Source organism: Pieris brassicae, chromosome 14, assembly GCF_905147105.1.
Source record: "Pieris brassicae chromosome 14, ilPieBrab1.1, whole genome shotgun sequence".
Taxonomy (NCBI): domain Eukaryota; kingdom Metazoa; phylum Arthropoda; class Insecta; order Lepidoptera; family Pieridae; genus Pieris; species Pieris brassicae.
This window is the reverse complement of record NC_059678.1, coordinates 4,205,906-4,226,349: the sequence shown is the minus strand read 5'-3', so window position 1 is coordinate 4,226,349 and position 20,444 is coordinate 4,205,906. Positions and strand designations below refer to the sequence as shown.

Below are 20,444 nucleotides of genomic sequence, written 5' to 3'. Positions count from 1 at the left end.
CATGTATGAATATAGATAACTTCCATAATATCCATACACCTAATTTTAGGAGACTAAACATTTGAAAGAACTGTAAGCATACAAACTAAAAATCCCATAATACAGGAATTTTGTACAAATTTGAAAATTAAGAAAAACATGTCCATACTAAACACACAGAAAATTGTCATGTATTCTGCTGGTAGCTTGGTCTCTCTGTTGGACTCTCTTAAAATTCGTCACACAAAAAATCTCGAACCCAAAGCAAAGTGTTCTTGATGCCTACTCATAAGTTGGTAGTCCAACATTCCCAGCACATCGGCAACGTTGGCTGGGGCACCTTGAGCGCATAGGCTATGATCGGGCGTTAAAGAAGGCTATGCTCAGGTACAACTGGTTAGACAGTGGAGTAGGACTAGCTGATAGCCAGCGATTGGGGGAGTGGCACAGGACATCACAGGACAGAGATTCTTATTACGGAAATATAGAGCCAAACTAGGGAGTGTAAGATCTTGATGCAGTTAAATTCTGAGAGGAAAGATGAAGCGCTCCCGAGGGAGATATATCAGGTGATGCATAGCAGACAAAGGGTGATATTGTGGATGCCAATTGCCAATACTTGTTGCAAAATTATACATCATATTACGTCTAATACAGGCGAATATAGGATAAGTGAAAACCTAAGCAGTAACTTTACGTCAACGTTACGTACGTCAACGTTACGTACGTCAACGTTACGTACGTCAACGTTACTTCCAGTTGGCAAAAAGACTTTACTAGACCTATACTCTGCAATTTACTTATTATATATAGTATATATTTTTATTTTTAACTAAATTACAATTAGCTACCATTACAATTATTCCAATGACTCAATTATTTACACTTATACCACATCCACAGAAATCAATATCAAACGGTAATTGATTGTAATATTTATCAAAAAGACTAACATCTTACAGTATAGGAACTGAAGCAGAGCTTTTGCTAGTTCCAGTTCCGATAACGCGCATCTTCCATAAACAAATCTATGGTTACTTGTATTAAATTTAACGTATTAACGTGCGTACGTAAATATTACGTACGTGCTAAGGCTTTAGACATTTAGCAAGTGAATTTGACGTTTAGCAAGTGAATTTGACGTTTGTCAAGTCAATTTGACGTTAATTGAGTGAATTTGATGTTAAGCAAGTGAATTAGACGTTTGGCAAGTGAATGTGACGTTTAGCAAGTCAGTTTGACGTTTGGCAAGTGAATTTGACATTTAACGCACAAAAACCAAGAATAGAGAACCTTTTTAAGACTTACGCCAATGGAAAGTGAATTTAACCTAAAGATTTCTTACAGAGTTTTGTAATATAGGCAAAGTTGGTTAGTTTAGTTTGGCAAGAAAAGAGCGTACCAATTCTGGCACTGTGAGTGTCATCACATAACATTCGGTGAAAGTCCTGCCCATTTACCCTCAGTTCAATAAATGTTCAATGTTCGAGCCTGACTTTATATGACATATTATATCTTTATGACCAGCTTTTCTGCCCAGCAGATAACATGACAACAAAATGGTCGGCGTTGCTGGCTGTTCTGGATTTAGCGTTTAAACGATTAATTAACTTTTAAAGACCTGATTTAGTAAAATTATTAAACTCTAAAGCAATCACATAACTCAAAACCCGTAATTATTTTCGGTCTGGGCCTCAGATTTCTGTATCAGTTTCATGATATGTAAAGGCAAGGCAAGGTGAACAGCCTCCTGTGATACACGCCGTCGACTTTTTGGGTCTAAGGCATGATATTCCTCACGATGTCTTTCTTCTTACGACCTCAGGTGGTCGCACGCTCTAGGCCAACACTGCTCGCCCCATCATTAACCCCAGTTTTACAGTTACCAGATAAAAATATGAAATGCTTCTAATAAATTTAGAAGCACAAGACCAGTGCAGGCTGCGACATTTTTGCAAGTACCCACAAACTAATAATTATTACTTAGGGACTTCTAAAAGTAGGGATTACAAAAAAAAATTAAAAAACTAGGGTTCAAGGTCTTGGTTACGTTCTTTAACTTTTAAAGCACACTTGATAATATATGCAATTCAAGGCAATTTTCAGGATATCACAATTCACAACAACCAGCCCTACCGACACAATAAAAACAATTGAAAACCTACCTTTCTTCTTCTTCTCCGGTTTGGCTTTGCTGACAGACGGCTTTGCCTCTTTAACTTTCGCCTTTTTAGGTGTCGCCTTTACTTTTGTCGTTGATTTCCGCTTTTCAGCTTTCGCATTGTCTATTAAATCCGTTACGTCTACACTCTCCTTCTTCGGGACTTTGGATGCTAAATTCATTAGGGGCTCATCGTCAACTGAAAAACAATACTGCAAATTTAACTCTATAGACTATATAGTATCTCTCGTAAAATTCTCTATAGTATAGAGGTTTAAACTTTCAGAACGAAAGCAATTTAAAAAAAAGAAGGAAAAAGGTCATTTGGTTGAAAAGTGCACAAGTCCCCAGGGGATTCCCCGCAAGAATACTCTCCGAGCAAAGGACAGGTTAAGGAGCCGATCAAGTATTACGTAAGCAGCTTTACTGCAATATAACCCCCCCACCCTTCCTCTTGTCAGTTCTAAAAATATTAGTACATAAACGTATAATTTTTCTGTCGGAATCCTCGAAAATGCATTTCGTTTACAAGCATAAACAATATGTGAGTAATATGTGTAAGAAAAGTAAATGATTACTGTTGACGACATCACTAAATGAGAGAATCAAACACATTCATAAGCACTATAGGGGGAGGCCCTATAGTGCTTATGAATACGTGAACCGCCCCTAAGAAGTAACAGAAGATTGTTAGTAAATATATAAAGTTTTGAAAGTGTTTAAAGTGGCCTCTGAAGGAGAAAAGGCGTTGTTTGAAGAAGAAATTATTTTTTATCATGGGGCTTCATTTCCCTGTGGTCGTAAAATTCTTTCACCATTTGAAAGCTGCATCTTCGTTGACGGATATAAGCTGATATAACAAATGCAATAAAACCCAAAATGTGAAAAAAAACATCCACAAAAATCAGTCATCGCGTGCGCTGTGAAAACTAACAATGTTTACGGTATGTTAGACGTATCAATATCTACAAAAATAATGTTTTAACTATATGCAATTGTATGTTGGCCTATGACGAGTCGGAACTCCAAAAAATGAAATAAATATGCTGCCACGAACTACGTCAAATGTATAGGGAAGTTCTGAGACACTGAAGTTCTACTAATAAATCTAATATTATAGAAGAACGTTTTTATTTTTAACAATTTATAATAGGATTTATGGACTCATTAAAAAAATTCATTACCCATTTGAAATTAAGAATTTTTCAATATGTCGGAAATTCTACGTAAATTATTTTACGATTTTAAAAATTTATAACATATACATTCGTCGTAAACCTGTACATTGAATAATGAATGTAAATGTGCATCTAATAATATGAAACGAAATGATTAAAAACTAAGTAAAACAAAACATTTCTGATAAGAACAATATCTACGATACTTTATAGATATAAATTTAAAATATAAATTTATAATAAACTACCGGAGACACTAAGAAATGAAAAAAAGATACATACATTTACAAACAAATTAAAAAAACTTCTAATACGTAAATGTTATTATAGCGTTAATGAGTACCTAGAAGATAAAAATATAGCTTAATTTCATGATTATTAATCCCTAAATATACAAAATTCAATAAATAAAAAAATGTTATTCTATGTAATTGGTACTGGCCGGGAGTGTGAAGTTTTATGTGCAATTTTTTATTGTGTTGCTATTAGCTATGTTATATAGGTTTCGTAATGCCTTCTTTTGCTGTGCCCTAACAGGGTCCATAATATTGTAACCTAGCTTTAAGCCTCATAAACATCTTTTGTAACGTTATGGAATGCAAATAAATACATGAATACATAGAGAGGTAGGAGAAGCTTTGAAAATTCTTATACCAATAGCATATACGTATAGGTCATGTTGTTGAGTCATTTTACTTGAAAATTGAAATTACTTTTTGTGGTAATTAAAAAAACTGTCTCTTACAAACGCTACCAGCGCGGAGATGTATATTATTGAATTCTAAAAGCCTGATAACGCCTAAGGTACATATCTACTTTATAAAATCTAGTCAAACTCAAAAACCTTATGCGCGTAATTTATTTAGATTTTCTCCAATATCTAGAATGATTCATAGCGAAGGTATATTATGTAAAGGTTTACGGGTCACATTTTTGGAGATTTTTGTTACGTTCCGTGACCACACAGTGGCTCGTTCATACCTAAAAGTTAGTGTGTGGTGGAGAGCACTGGAAAGTCGAAAATAATATTAACAATAACGCGTTATTCAGTCCCGGACCGCATCGTAACGATTCACAAGAGGAAACCTCTTACAACATAGTACCTGAACGATACCCGGTCGCTAGAACGTTGCATTATATGCATTTGAGAGAAAATAATGTAGTCAACGCAATCCATTCAAATCACCTAAATCCGAACTCACCATTATTGTTTTCATATAACGTCAACCTATAATGATATGTCAACAATAGACACTACAGCGTCCTCAAATCTGATTTGAGGACTACCTCATCCATGTTTGTAAAGGAAAATGTACTAAATACCCAATAATTCCCTAGTAAGTATATGCAATCCCGATCTCGCGAGATCCCGTGTAATTTTTCGGGATCAATCCCAAAGCATAATATGACGAGATCCCGTTCGAGATTGACGGGTTTGGGCTGCAATGGTCAGCGGTTCTACACACATCCGCTCGGGACGCTTCACGCGACATTGCACAATACATAGGGTACATTGCATTGGACATTAGATGCCGGTTAGCAGATAGCACTCTTGAGACACTTCAGAAGATACTCTTTTTTTAGAAGTTACTTTCAAAATCACCAATTTTAATCTCCTTGAGCTATACCTACTTTTGTTTTGATTATGTTCATGTAATTAAAATTGTTAGTTGTCTAGTTCGTAATATTAAACGATAAAGGTTTTTGTTTTCTTTCAAATAATATTTTATTTTAATTAACCTCACACCTATCACAAACATGCAGTTCTCATCGTATTCAGTCACGTGAATTATTCTTTTAAACTACACAATCTCGATTCGGGATTGCATTCCCTAGTGTATACGCAACAATTTTTTAGTCTCAAACGTTCCCAGAATAAATTATATTTTCATTATTCAATAATCTGTTCTATACATTAATAGATTTTTGAAGTGAAACTTCTTTGTTGGCGTTGTGAAAAAATTTACCGTCACATTTTTCGGTTACGCGCCATCTTTTTCGTGTCCCTACCACGGTTGATTCGAAGAGATACGAACGATAAACAACGATAGTATTAATTATATTACAATTGACGAAATTCTGTAATCACCTTAGTAGTTATAAGTTAAAATAATCTATAATAATAAAAGCTTTTTGTTAAAATTTCTAATCTAATCTAGTCTAGTCTAAGAATTTAACGTTATTTAACCAATTTCTGTAAAGATGCATATTGCAACAGCAAGCAGTGGCCTAAGTTCTCCCAAGTAAATTCGAATCCCTGCAGTAAACCAACAGACATTTCTATATTTGTGCCTAACTCGGTTGAAAGCATTCATGCCTTACGTCCAAAATGGCGTTTATCAGACACAGAAGGCCGAAATCCTATACTCCTATATATTCTAAATATCCTACATGGCCTATTCGAAAAAAATAATCACAAAACAGATGCAAGAGGGCAAGGCCATGAGTTGCAGCGTCACTGCTTCTTTTTCGATTCTTCACTCCTAAATTATTATTAAAATTGATACACACTTGTTAACTTTTTGCTTTGTTAAAGCGTTAACATAGATTTAACGTGTTAAGTTTAATCAATACATTACATAGAATTACCAATTTAATTGTATTACCAATTTCATTGTATTACCAATATAATTCTATTACCAATTCAATAGTATTACCAATTTAATTGTATTACCAATATAATTGTATTACCAATTCAATTGTATTACCAAATTAATTACCAATTTGCTTGTTAAAAATGACCTACAACAAATAAAAAAAACCACTTACGATCATCATCATCATCATCAAGTAATTCCGTATCACCAAAGTCATCGTCATCGCTCAACGGCTTCTCAACTTTGACGGTCACAATTTTGACTTCCTTCTCAGGCAGCTCCGCTGGAACTAAAAATGTATATTTATTTATATATTTATAAACGATGTTGCTAACTTGTGAACAATTTTAATCTCTTACCTATGCTTCTACAAACCTACCTTCATACCTTTTGGAACTAGAGTAATGTTTTAATATTTTTAACTTTTAGTGTCTTTTTAATACGCCTAATAAATAAATGATTTGACTTTGAAAATTGAGTACCTACACATTAAAAGCTAACACGGCGAACAAAGAAGTACTTAACTATAAAATACGAAAATCAAGTTTATTTACAAAATAATATAAAATGATTTAAAAGTTTCACGTGAGTTAGGGAGCGCTCAAGTATTAAGTCACGCAATTTTTGAAGACTCTTGACACATCCCCCCCCCCCCCCATGAAACGCGCCGTAATGTTTCTGTATCCAATAGTAAAACGTTTCGTGACCAACTCCAGTGACTGTTTAAACCTAAAACTTACCATTATGTGGTGCAAAATACTGGAAACTGGAAAATAATATCAACAATAACGCGTAATTCAATCCCCGCCCCGCATCGTAACGTTTTACAAGAGGACAGGCCCCCCCCCCCCCCCAAATTCGTTACGTAATACTTGAACTCTCCCTTCAGTTCAGCGGTTGTTGTAGATATGTTCAGATACATGTCAAATAAAAATCTTTGTTTGAAGCTGGGTGTCAACTGGTTTTAATCGCTTAAAACATGAGCGTATAACTAACATAAAATTAGTGTTGCGGTGTTGCGGCGCTGGACTGACAAAAAGCTAAATTGACATATCGAAGGGTGCTTAAATGTAAGTGACACTGACACCTATAAAGAATATAAATAGGCAGACATTATCGGAAACGAGAAAGTTTTACAATTTACGAGTGTGGGAAAAACTAAAGAGCTCATTTTGATGTTTACATTTGGTTTACGCTTCAACTAAAATATATATAATTCGTAGCTTTAGCTGTTAGGTTACATAACTCGTGGTAGTTTATTTTGTTACGTTACTGCAACTGCTACAAGGAGACGTTAAATCTAATATGATATACAGCCGTTTGATCTGTTAGCTAGGCAAATATGAATTTCGATGGATGATGTTTCAATACTTGTCTAGCTTCACATCAATTTCAATGTTATTCCAATTTTTGCCACCTAGCGCCGAAAATTCCATATTTTCAATATGGAGTCGCTCGTGATTTCCAAAGTACATTACAAATAAAGATCTTTCGTCAGTTGATAGACTGATAGTAGGAATCCCTATCACAATTAGACGTAAGTTAGTAAAGCTTTTTATGAATTTGACGATTATTTATATGATCCTAATCCTTGGTCCTTGATTGATTTGCATTTCAATCAATTTGTATGACTCAAAACGCGATTAAAAAGAGTGGCTGAGAGTTTCTTACCAGTTCTTCTCACCCGCTCTACGCCCTTGACTTGCGAACCTGAATATTATTGAGGCCGCCAGTTAAACGGTGCTGTTTAGTTTAGAGGCTAGGCTGTAAGTTCAACGGTTAACTAAGCTATATTATTTACTATTACGATTGGCTGGGATATACATAACGCCATCTTGTGTTGATTTACAATTCAACACACGCACGTATGATCGCACTTCGTCAGACAGGTGGAAGAAAAAACTGTAGAGGCTGGCGTGGGTACCATCTTGGGATATTAAAAATTAATTAAACTAAAACCCAAGCAAGCAAGAGGCTCTTCGCCACTCTTTTAAATCGCCATGTTTTGTGTCAAACAAATTGTTTGAACTGGAGCAAATCAATCCCAAGGATTAGGATTATTTAAATAATCGTCAAATTTATAAAAAAAAGGCTTTATTGATTGAATTTATTTAGTGATAATTCTTTAATTTCGCTTGGGAATTTGTTTCTATGTAATGAGTGGTTTATTTGGTGGAGACTGTTGGTCGAACGCTTAGATTAGTTCTGTTTCAAGTACCTCACTGGTGAAAGTCACCATTTGTTTTGAAATCGTTTATATTTTTCTGTCTATAATATAGTAAAGGTATATAGTCCTATACTATTTGATTGAGCCGAATGTACTGCAACAACTTTAGGAAATTTTCATATTTAGGTTTTTTTAGGTATTTACAGGTACCTAAAGTTGGTCCGAGAGAAATAATTTGTAGTAGTTGACATCAACGAGCTAAGCATCATTTTCTAACATAATATAACCTTTTTATATAAACGATTTTATATGACGGAGAGAGCCATTATACTAACATATATTAATGGGTGGAAAAGGCTTTTACGCGTCAAGGCGTTCCGATCTACTGATATTAAGAAAACAAATAAAAATGTATACAACAAATCCAGACTATTCAATCAAATTTTCAAAACTCAACATTTATATAGATTGGATGAACAGTTATTGAAGTTAAACTTCTTTAGGTGCAAGAGGATATTTTATTACGAATGAAAAGCAATAATAATAATATTAGCGTTGCGAAGATGTGCAGCGTTTTTGTCGAAGAAAAGGGAGAGAGCGATTGAGACCGATCGAGAGAGAGCGAGAAAGGGCGAATGTAGCGTAAAGCAAATAGCAATAGAGCGAGAGTACAACGACAATAGACGCTATTTTTTACAAGATATTTAGATCATGTTGAAACACGACCTTATGTTGCATATTTTACTTATCATAACGCTTTAGTCAGAACAATACCAGCAGAAATCGCGGCAAATACTGTAAATATGGAAGAAGTTAAAAATATATATATATATATATATATATATATATATATATATATATATATATATATATATATATAATTTGTATAAATATTTGACACTTTTAATATTAAGAAAACACATTTTGAACGGATTGAAGCTATGTAATGTTATTAAAAACTTTTATTAAAACTATTTACATCATTTTTAATTTTTTCCCACGTTTCGCGCGCTTTACAGCCTGCCAGACAAAGGGTGTTGAATGTCAATCACAGCTGCAGAGAAAGTTGTGTTATCTGTATTTATTGCCCCGAAGTTGATATCGACTAAAAGATGACCGTTCAAAAAGTGTTTTCTTAATGTGTAAAAGCTATGTTAACCTAGACAATACTTTTAATATTTTAATGACAATTAAATTCCTATCATACCTCCTTTTTCCCTACCTCAAAGTCTCGGAATACCTCAAAGTTTGACTGAACTGACTGAAGAAAGACTGTCATAAAACTCATGAAACACTGAATTATGAGCATCAGGTCGTATGCAGGTATTAAAAATATATTTTGTAATGGCGTGTTATTTACCAATTTGTATGAAAAGTTTTAAAAAATGTATCTCATGAACCGTAAGTTTGCGCAACCTAAAACTTTGCAAAACCCTTTCTTTTAGTGAGTACTATCTCCTATAAAAATATGGGAATTTTAATCGAAAGTTTAGCCTAAGTGTTACGCCCACAATGCATCTTGCCATTCCTCTTTTGGCTGTTCTCAACTTTGGTGAATAGGAGGCACAACATGGACAAAAAGAGCTAACAGTAGAAAATAATGGAAGAAGCTGGTAGAGGCCTATGTGGGACACACTGATTTACAAATCCAGCATATCTTATGTGTTAGATTAAGTTAAACTATGTAACTTTAAATTATACAGTAGAATCACTAACTCGAATGTCAAAGGATCAAAAAATCACAAGAACTTCGAAATACATACAATTGCTGAAGGTTCTACTTACAGAGGTCAAAGTTTTAAGTGTATTTTTCGATATGTTGAGTCAAATTTGAATTACAACTTAACTTTTGGAGTATATATTTTTTTTTTTACATATTAGCGAAGTAAACTGTACACTAAAAAATAAAAGCTGTGTTACTTAGAGGGCTTTGAATGTATTAATATTCAGGTAGACTCCGACAAAGCCAAGAAAATGGGAATGAGCTTATCACTTCTTGTTTATAAAATGCCACAAACACACAATTGAAGGTTTTAATTTTCCTTTTAACTCTCATTTAAGCCATTGACATGTATATGATGTCTAGTGACACTCAATCCGAACACATTCCTACCATGAAGACATGTTACATTGAGATGTTACTTGGATATAAACTTATTTAGTTAGTAACAATCTAAAGAGCTCACTATGTAATAGTTATTATAATAAATTCAATTTAAACTACGCAAACTTTCAAAAAGTTATAAGGAATTTGGTTGTAGGAATTTTGAGTGCCTCGGATGAGCGTATAGGGATATAGATTCTGTTTTGTCAATTATCATACTTTTCTGACACATCTTTTTATCCACACACGTCAACCAAATAAATCTTTAAATCATTTGTATGAATGCAAAAATCATTCTACGTAGTATCAAAATAATTAAGATTTATTATAATTATCACACTTACTTTCAATATCAACAGTTGTACTAGGGTTCAGGTATTCCATAAAAGTCTGTTCACATTCCTTAATTTGTCGCCTAAAGTCTGTGGCATCCCGTAGCCTGGAGATGCATGGTTCACATATCAAACGACTCTGACTGTTTGGCCCACCAGTTGGTGCATATTGAATCTGAAATAGTCCTATCTTATAAACACTGTTTTGTACTTCATATGTTTATCTCAAGTAACATTAACTTTCCTTTGGTTCTATACTTTTTTTTAAAATAATTATATGTTATCAACATCATCAATATCATGTTAATAAGTGTATGGAAATCAATTAATAAATTATAATGGAGTCCTAGGGAACTGCTCCAGCTTCGTAATTTTCTTTACAGACAAGAAGTTATCTGATCTAAAGCCACCGAGATATTCAAAGCTTTAAATATTGATATTTTGTAAAATACATCTAATCCCTGAGAGTAAACATGGTTTATGATATATTATGTCTGCATCTTAATTGAAACCCAGACTTCAAGGAGTGGAAGCAGTTATTATTTTAGTATAAAATATAATTTAATAAAATTAAAATTGCAAGTTTAAATTACTTCTTTGGGTTTAAAGTAAATCTTAATTAATAAGATCTGTACTGAATTACCAAACTTGCTAACATCATTAGCATGTGAATACTAAGAATAAAATCAAAATTTATCGTAACTTACAAAACAGACGCTAAATTATAATTTAATATGAAATAACAATTTTTTGGAAAGCAACATACAGCTATTGATATATTTTAAGACAACAAATAACGAATCCAATTTTATTGATCTAAAACCCCAACAAATCTAACTAACGGAGATCTTCGCGACCAAGCTAAGTATCTTGGTGCAATCGGATTTGGTCGGGTTAACAAAGCCATTAATCGAAAGCCAATCATCATTTAACTTACAGATAGATTGAAGGTATCTGAAAGCATGTCTGCGTAAACCTCTTTCTTTCCCATCCAGAAATATTCCGTAGAAATATCCTTATAGCATCCTTCAGATAAACAGCAACGACAAACAGTTGGGCCGGGTCGCCAAACTTTACCCTCCATTTTATAAACTAACACATTAATCACGAATATAATATTATTGCTAAACTATCAAGGTAAACATTATTATAACATTTTAAGAAATACTATTAACATTGATAAGTCTGAAGTCCTTTTCACGATTTACAAATTACGAGAAACTACGACGACATTTCATGGCGACTGGCGACGCCATAACAGTGTTGCCACTTACCAGTTACGATGTTAAGACTTAGAGTTAGGACTACTACTAAAATTAAAAAAATCCAATAGATATTGTGCCTATATAATTCTTCATTCCTTAATTGTCGGTGAAATAGCATAGCAGCACTGACACAATATATTATTTGTATCTCAAGTCACCATCTTATTTTGAACGCTGTTAAATATGTAGTTTCATTCAGAAAAAATCGTTTCACAGCTTTAGACCTAAGTTTCATCTTCAGAGATCAAGTAGAGCCATCTTAATTTAAGAATGAAATGGAGATATTTCCATTGTGTTCTATGTTCAAAGTGTACTACTACAGACATTCTTTTAAATAAAAGTTGATCATATATAAAAAAACAATAGTTTGTACTATTTTATACTGTTTAAAACTGTCTTTGATTCACGAGCATCGATCTATTTTAATAAAGTAGTAATTTTAATCGCTCTTTCTTAATGTAGTCTAGACTCCCAGGTCGACTGCACAAGTAACACATTTTGACAGAGGTAACTTGAATAGTTTGAGGTAATACTCTTTGTATTTGTTTTTACTGTGTCGAGTCTGTGCTTGTTTTATAATTTATTCAAAGTTCTAAATATTTTTAATTTTACTTTTAGATAAACGTATTATGATTTTGTTTACAAATTACAAATATGTATAAAATATGCTCTATCAATGTATTATAAATCCGTTGTTCTTAAATCTGGTAGCACTCGTGGATTCAAGTTTCCGCAACTGATAATCCCGAGTAACTTACTTTCTATTTGCTTTATTTAGGTTTGAACATTATTCTTGATTCTTATTTCTTAGCCGACTTTTTATAATCTTTAATCGTTTATACTGTGAATCCTGATACAAATATTGCCCTTCAATATTCCAGATTGGCCTTACTTAGTTCACAAAATGTCTGGAAAAGTAAAGGGCCCTATTATAGATCCAGCTTTCTGCCGCTGCTGTCGTTCTATTAAACGTTGTCGTGTGTTGACCACGGAATATGATTGGAGAGGAGGCAAAGAGATCTATTCTGACATGTTTATGGATGTGTTTGGATTGCTGGTAAGTTATATTGCTAATAGTCTAGTATGTATAATATGCTGTGGTCCACTTTCTGCCGCTCTAGTTTGGTTAACGTGTGAGTAAGCGCAGTATAGCATATAACCTGGCTTGATAAATACATGAATGATTTAGTGTATTCAAGCAAATTAATTCTTTAAGTTTAAATGTTATTATAATTCATTCTTGTCTTTTGTTATTATACTGCATTGATATCGCATACTGTTTGATATACTATCACAATGAATTTTTGTCTAAAATTGTTGAATTTTTGTTGTGTGCCTTGAATTTTTGTCTGTCTCTGTTGAATAAATGGTTCATCTTTTTCTATCCGACAATGTGAAGTTTAAGTTATGGGTGCTTGACAGTGTTCTAAAATATTGATAAGAAATACAAATTATAAATTTCAGATTTTATTTCCTGCTATTAGTAGTATTCTACTAAACTATTATTTGTACATAGGTCAAACACCATAAAATCAATTGTAAGGTTTAAGGAACTAAAAAAATTACAACTGGCATGTAGATCAAATTACCACATTCTTCATAATTAAACATAAAGAAGCAATAAAAATTATACTTTTCCTGTCAATAACTGTATTAGTAATTGTTTCCTTATTGGAATTTGAGAAACATGAAAAGCTTAGTAATTTTTTTTGTTAACACTTTCCAGCTGTCACATCTCGATGGAGACAACAAAGACAACTGTATATGTGCAACTTGTGTTGGTCGACTTCGTGAAGCAAGTGCTTTTCGAGAGCAGGTACTGATGTGTGAGCAGCTATTTTTAAATGCCCAGCTGCAGAACAAAGGTATATTTAAGAATTAAAAAACCAGCAGTGCTGCTACCCTAGCCTTGTGATATGAGTATCTGTTAGTAGGCAAGTAGGTGATCATCCTTGTTTAATTTTTTTTCTTGCTAGCTTGCTTATATTCTAATAAAATGGATGTATCTGTGTAAAATTTGTGATGTCATATTTTCTCATACAATATTATGCATACACATTGGTTTATTAATTAATTAAATTGGTATGTAATTGGTAATTATGCCAACAGTAATTATTTAATTTTTTACACACATTACCCACACATTGTTTATGCTTTCAAACGAAATGCATTTCAAGGATTTCTACAAGAAATTAAATGTAAGGGGGGGGGGATAAATTGCAGTAAAGCTACTTACGTATTACTTGAAAGGCCCCTTTATCCAAAAAGTCATTTATTATTTGTAATTATAATAGTTATCTCTACTTTTTGCTCTCAGCAATCATCTATAGAAGTTGTATTTTTTTTTCAGAATGTTTAACGGTGGAAATAAAAGGTGAAGCACCAAGCAGTGATGATGACAATGATAATCTGCCTCTTGCATTGTGTGGTAAGTTCAAATATTTAAGCCTACTTTAAATGAAGTTAAGAGAAAACCGTACCTAGTCTTAAGAGGCTGTTCTTGCAAGCGCTCTGCCAATGAGCATCCACTTAACATATTTTTAAAAAATAATTGTAATTTGTCACCTTTACCATAATTAACAGTTTACTAGTGGCCCCGGGCACAGACAACCGTGACCCATATGCCTTGAAGAGAATCTTCTTGAATCATTCTAGATATTGGTGTAGTAAATAATGTATATAAAACTTGGACATATGCAATGTATGTAATTTTGTATGCATTATATACATGTCTACAATCCTCGTACAAATGTCAATAATAATAAAGTTAAGATTTGTACTCAGGAGCTCGCCATTACCCAATATCAGCATTCATTTCGTGGTAGTTATAAAGCGAAACGAAATGAAATGTTTGAATAATATTCCTGCGCTGAACAATCTTCAACTAAAATCAAATTTTTGTCTCAGTTATAAAGTATATCTACTAACCCAACAAAAATCCCACGAAAATATCTATTTTTTATAGTAGTTTTAGTAGCAATTATTCTTTTTTTTATATACTACTAGCCCCCGCGAACTTCGTTTCTCATTAATGTGGTTTTAGTTAGCATTAATACGTGACACGAAAGATTAATTTCACTGTATTATTGACACGTGGTTGGCTATGCTAATATTAAAAATTAAAAAAGTAGCCTCAATAACACGTGGTAATCATGATATTGAATTGTAGCTTATATGACACGTTTGTCGGTTTACCATAGCAGTGCCATCTATTGATTACTTACTCAATCCAGTCGAAAAGTATCTTTTGGAGTTAACAGATAATTGTGACTGTCAATTGATTATAGACAAATAATTTGCAATAAAATAAAATTGCGACTATAATTAAAGATCTAAGCTATCCTATCTCTTAAGTCGGACCAGACTGCTCACGGTGTGCCAATTTAATTTAAAATCGATTAAGTAGTTTAGGAGTCCATCGCGGACAAACATCGTGACAGGAGCTTTATATATATATAAATATATTAAGATATACTTTTAAACACTGTCTAATTTCATAATCTAATTTGTTTTTAAGCAATAGATGGCGTTGTGCATGTGTAAAACGCGCTGGCATAACGACATCTTAGATTTATATAACACCTACTTAGATTTTTTTAGAAAATATTAGAATAGGCGTCGACGTGATAATTGACAAATTAAATCAGTGTTGCCAGATCAGGGGATTTCTCATCCGAGTTAGGGGGAAATAGTTTTTGGGGAATTTTCAAAAACATACCAAATATTTTTTTTTTTGCAATTGTATATCAGCTTCCTGATATTGGAACTAAATTGAAGTACAAACACGTCGTATGAATAGGATGCCTGCATACTGCCGTACTTAAGGTATATTCGTTTAATCAAAAATCGAATAAGACTTGAACCTGTCAATCAGTTTTCTATTACAGATACTTTGCGTATTGCCTTTCATTTCCCAACAATTCCACCACTTTAAAGAAATGCGCCATGGCCCATGCCACTTTCCGCTCGGTGAGGGCATCCTACGGGATTTCTGGGGGGAAATCAGGTTAGTCTAGGGGTACGTCGCCGAGACCACCTGACAACACTTGCGTCAAAGTATCTGACAGAGTGACCAGCGCTGTAGAACACGTCTTCTCCACAGCATAATGCTGACCCGGTCCCAACCATGACGCACATTACACATTTAAATGTACAGGTACCGGCAAACTTCTTGAGCATTAAACAAGGGAGTGGGGGAAAGTTCGAAATCGTACACAGCGCGGGACGCAAACGTCACCTCAACCCTTTTTGTGTGTGTGTGTGTACGCTCGTAATAAATGTTATGTCTATGTGTATCTCTACAACTGTTCACTAGAATTCAAACATATATCAATCGTTTAGGCAGTAAATCCGACTAACACAAAAGTCTTTTAATTTTTCGGTTTTTATTGACTATGAGAGAAGAACGTGGCTTTCGATTAATAAAAGAAGATTACCCCTATGCAATGACGCTTTGCAGAAGTTGTTCACTAGGTGAACGTAATTTACAGTCATAGAAATGGCTTCCACTACTTGAACAATACAATTTTTATTTACCGGCCCACCTACCATATAAAGATAGAATGAACACCTACAACCTTACAGAATACTATTTTCGTTGAATTACCTTCTCTTGTTGTTACTTCTACTTCTCTTGTTTCTTCTGCTTATCTTTTTGTAACTGTTGCGTCTCTCCTTGTTCCTTCTGCTTCGCTTCTTGTTACTTCTGACTATCTTTTTGTCACTATTACTTCCCTGCTTGTTACTTCTACTTCGTTTCTTGTTCCTTCTGCTTCGCTTTTTGTTACTTATGATTCTCTTATTATAACTTCTCCTTCTGTTGTGTATATATGTGTTTATTTTAGATATATCTCTAGCACTTTTACTGCGAGTGTTATGCCATAAAATCTGCTCACACCATCCAGGTACCTTTAGTCCTCTCTGTTCACATTTTCTGTCCTTATCGCACCAATTCCCTAAACACCACTGTGTCTCTCTTGCTATCTTCAAGTAATACAATTTTGACGTACGGGAACCAGAATTAAAGTATTTCTTTATTAAGGAGGGTAGATGCAAAAATGAAAATGGTCTGTTCAAATTCCAGATACGAGCAGTATTGTTAAGGAGGAGAAACAGCCCGAAGTGTGTGCTGATACAGCTAAAACGCAAACGAAGAGGAATGGGAAAATTAAGAAAATTACGAAACTGAAGAAAATAACAAAAACTAAATTAAAGAGATATGGAAAAATGGAAATCATCGAGAAAAAAGGTATTTTTATTCTTGTCTTGTTTTTTCCCCTCTGTAAGTGTTGTTTTTTATTGTTCCGAAATAGGATCACCTGGAAGAAATCGCTTGTTAGCGATGAGCCCGCCCGTTGCATAATAAATTCAAATTTCAATCCATTTAGGTAACACAATGTACACTTATGAACGTCAAAAACATAAATACATATGAAAAGCTTCCAATTTTACATTTACTGCCAGTTCTCAAACGGGCGTAAAACGAAAGAGAAGAACTGACAATAAACTCTCCGCCACTCTTTTTAATCGCCAAGTTTTAATATTATTATTTAGATATATACGTTTTTGATACACAAAAGACTGATCACCGCATTTAAAATAAATGCATTTGAGGCAAAGAGTTTTGGTCGTCAGTGTATGTTTATGAAGTAACTCCGGCTTGCTGGTTCATGGCATTGAAACTAACCCCAGGTTCGACTTATAGCAGTTTTAGTTCAAACTAAAAATTCACTTATAAACGTCAACGGATGAGATGTTACATTGATTCTAAATTTACATTTACTAAGTCAAGAGAGTACATCGGGCAAGAACTGGCAATAAACTCTCCGCCACTCTTTTTAATCACCAAGTTTTTGTTTTAGAAAACGTTTCTAAGTAACTTATGTAACTTGCTTGTATATATGATTTTGTATACATAAGCAATTTTTCATGAACGAATAAATAAAGAACGAAAAAGCGTAGACTGTCAGGCAAAAGAGGCTGATCACCTACTTGGCTATTAGATTGACGTGTAGCATATACATGTTATATTATTAGTTGCACATCGTTACTTAAAACTGAAAACTGGTATTGCGCAGGCGACGTAGTGTATATATGTTTACTTCATATTTATGTAATCATAACAAAACATTACATAAATGAAACCTTTTATCATGAAATATACATCTGAGGCCCAGACCTTGAAAGGTGGCACGGATTTTAAACAAACTGAAAATATCTTTATTCATATAGGTAAACACTACACTTATGCACGTCAAAAAGAAGTTAAATTAATTGTAAATTTACATTTATTACCAATTCGCAATTCAAGGGCGTATAACTGGCAAGAAGAACTGGCCAGAAACTCTCAGCCACTCTTTTTTATCGCCAAGTTTTGAGTCATACAAATTGTTTGAACTGGAGCAAATCAATGCCAAGGTTTAGGATCATAATAATCGTCAAATTTATAAAAAGCTTTATTGATAAATTTACGTTTAACGATAGTTTTGAATTTATCTAATTGCTCTTGGGAGTTTGTTTGTACAAGGAGTGGTTTATCGTGGAGTCTAGTTGGTCGAACGCTTAGGTTAGTTCTGTTTCGAGTATGACTGGTGAAAGTCATTTGTTTTGAAATCGTTTTATGTTCATGGCTTCAAGGATATATCAACATTCGGTTCGTGTCATCTGGTCTTAAGTCAGTTCAAAATTTCCAGTATCGAAGAAGAAAGATGCAGAGCTGGACCATGACGAACAAGAGATGGCATACGAGAACACAATAACATTGGTTAACAACTCCTACATTTGTCCTTTTAGAAATCGAATAAGCATATACTATTGCTACTACTGCAGGGACCAGTTCACGAATCCCGAGGAACTCCGCGAGCACACACTCTCACACAACCCCAAAGAGCTCTTCAGGCTATCGATCGAAAACAAAAAACTTCCAAAAATCGACATCACTCGTGTCGATTGTCGATTGTGCGACAAAAAAATCGACAATCTCGACACATTCAAACACCACATAACCGACGCGCACAATATAAAGTTGTTTCCTGTCAAAAATGAATTCTTAAAGTTCCGCCTCACCTTGAACAATTTGACCTGTACGGAGTGCAACAACGTCTTCCCGTACTTCGATTCGTTGACCAAACACATGATCACACACTTCGGCACATTCACATGTGACATTTGCGGCGCGTGTTTCCTCGAGAAGGCGTCGCTCAGAACACACATAAACAAACATTTCAAGGTGGAAATGAATTTTCCGTGCGAGATTTGCGGGAAAAACTTAAAATCCAAATACAGCATGCGCCTTCATATAGCGACGGTACACGAGAAAAAACCTACCGTCAATTGCTACAAGTGCGACGCTTGCTTCCTGTCGTACGCGTTGCGTAATCGTCATTTGATTGAAGTGCACGGCGACAGGCGGACGTTCCCGTGTAAGTTGTGCGACAAGGTGTACAATAGGCGGAAAACGCTAATGGAACATCATAGGAGGAACCACTTGAAGGTGTTCAGACATCAGTGCGATATGTGTGATCAACGTTTTTATCTACCCTCACGGTTAAAAGAGCACATGGCCACGCATACGGGGGATAAGAATTTTCGATGCGATTTCTGTGAGAAATGTTATCCGAGGTTACAATCTTTGCAGCAACATATGAGGTCTCATACTTCTAATTAGGAGGGTAGTTTGAAATTTATTCAATATTGAGCATTAATAGACAGGCAGTGTGTGTCCATGGGCATATCACTTAAGGTGAGTCTGCCCGTTTGTTCTATAAAAAACTATCCAAAACATTAAAATAAACGCGACCACGGCTTTATATCGATGTTGTTTTTTTTCAAATACCCTCTTTTTTAACTATAACATAAATGCTAATCCGAAATAGAGCTTTATAGATCATTATGTATTTTAAGACTGTTGTTATTGTCCTTGGTTCGATTCCTAGTTAAATGATAATTGTTTCGGATCTGACTCTGAAAAAATTAAAAGAAAAAAGTAAATTTAAAAAAACTCCAATTATGAGGGTAGTTCAAAATTAATAGAACTGAATTCTAACAATTAAAAGAAAATTGAATGATTTGAATGAACGATTTTTGCTGATTAAAACGACTTAAAGACAGCGTCTTTGTGCTGTTCGATTCCTTGGGAGTCGTTTTGAGATGGGCACAGAAGCCTGACCATCTGCTTTCTTAAGTTTCGTTAAGGGACTGCAAAAAACAAGGGTTACGATGCGTTTATAAAAAATAACAAAACAAAATGTCGATCTCAATATGAAATTTTAGGTTATGTTCTGATTTTTTCAAAACGTATTGTGTCAATTGTCATGTCATGTTTATATGTTAATTTATTTGTATATTTAATTATGAACTATGTACCTTATAATTGTTATTAAGTAAACGACTTAAAGTATTTAAAACTGCTTTTTTATTCCTCTTCCACAACTCTATCTAATCAGCTCTAAAAAATGTGTGCGTGTAGCACACGTAAGAAATGAAACTTCTTTTCTGACCTTATTTTCGAAAAATTATCTATTATATGCAACTTTACAGAAATTGGTTAAATAAAGTTTAACAAAAGGCTTTTATTATCATAGACATGAATACAAATAATACAATTATTTCATTTAACCTTATTACTACTAAGTCTATTACAGAATTTCATTAATTGTAAAA

General features: G+C 33.9%; 2 protein-coding genes across 16 annotated transcripts in view; one reads left to right on the top strand and one right to left on the bottom strand.

Moving 5' to 3' along the window:
- The window catches only part of LOC123717947 (gastrula zinc finger protein XlCGF26.1-like), a 49,390-nt gene extending 37,626 nt beyond the window's left edge, over positions 1-11,764 (bottom strand). For all 14 annotated transcript variants that reach the window (XM_045674226.1, XM_045674228.1, XM_045674225.1 and 11 more), the window contains exons 1-4: positions 11,456-11,764; positions 10,531-10,693; positions 6,088-6,204; positions 2,145-2,339 (exon numbers count right to left, since the gene is read on the bottom strand). In XM_045674226.1, coding sequence (XP_045530182.1) covers positions 2,145-2,339; positions 6,088-6,204; positions 10,531-10,693; positions 11,456-11,602 — 622 coding nt within the window. In that variant the 5' untranslated portion in view covers positions 11,603-11,764. The remainder of the gene's footprint in view (positions 1-2,144; positions 2,340-6,087; positions 6,205-10,530; positions 10,694-11,455) is intronic.
- Positions 11,765-12,367: 603 nt separating this feature from the next.
- Positions 12,368-20,182, top strand: LOC123717948 (transcription factor Ouib-like). 2 transcript variants are annotated; one of them, XM_045674231.1, is made up of 6 exons: positions 12,368-12,532; positions 12,665-12,840; positions 13,510-13,648; positions 14,134-14,211; positions 16,867-17,031; positions 18,476-20,182. In XM_045674231.1, exons 1-6 carry the CDS (start codon positions 12,460-12,462, stop codon positions 19,447-19,449), a joined length of 1,605 nt encoding a protein of 534 aa, XP_045530187.1. In that variant the 5' UTR covers positions 12,368-12,459; the 3' UTR covers positions 19,450-20,182. The 2 variants fall into 2 exon arrangements, with proteins under 2 accessions (XP_045530187.1, XP_045530188.1); XM_045674232.1 differs by having other exon boundaries at positions 12,368-12,561.
- The last annotated feature ends 262 nt before the right edge of the window (positions 20,183-20,444 follow it).

Bases quoted from the DNA above. Each gene is read 5' to 3' on its own strand.
- LOC123717948 (XM_045674231.1), top strand. From the start codon at position 12,460: ATGTATTATAAATCCGTTGTTCTTAAATCTGGTAGCACTCGTGGATTC. The intron at 12,533-12,664 runs GTAACTTACTTT...TCAATATTCCAG, and splicing joins TCCGCAACTGATAATCCCGA to ATTGGCCTTACTTAGTTCAC. The intron at 17,032-18,475 runs GTATTTTTATTC...CAAAATTTCCAG, and splicing joins GGAAATCATCGAGAAAAAAG to TATCGAAGAAGAAAGATGCA.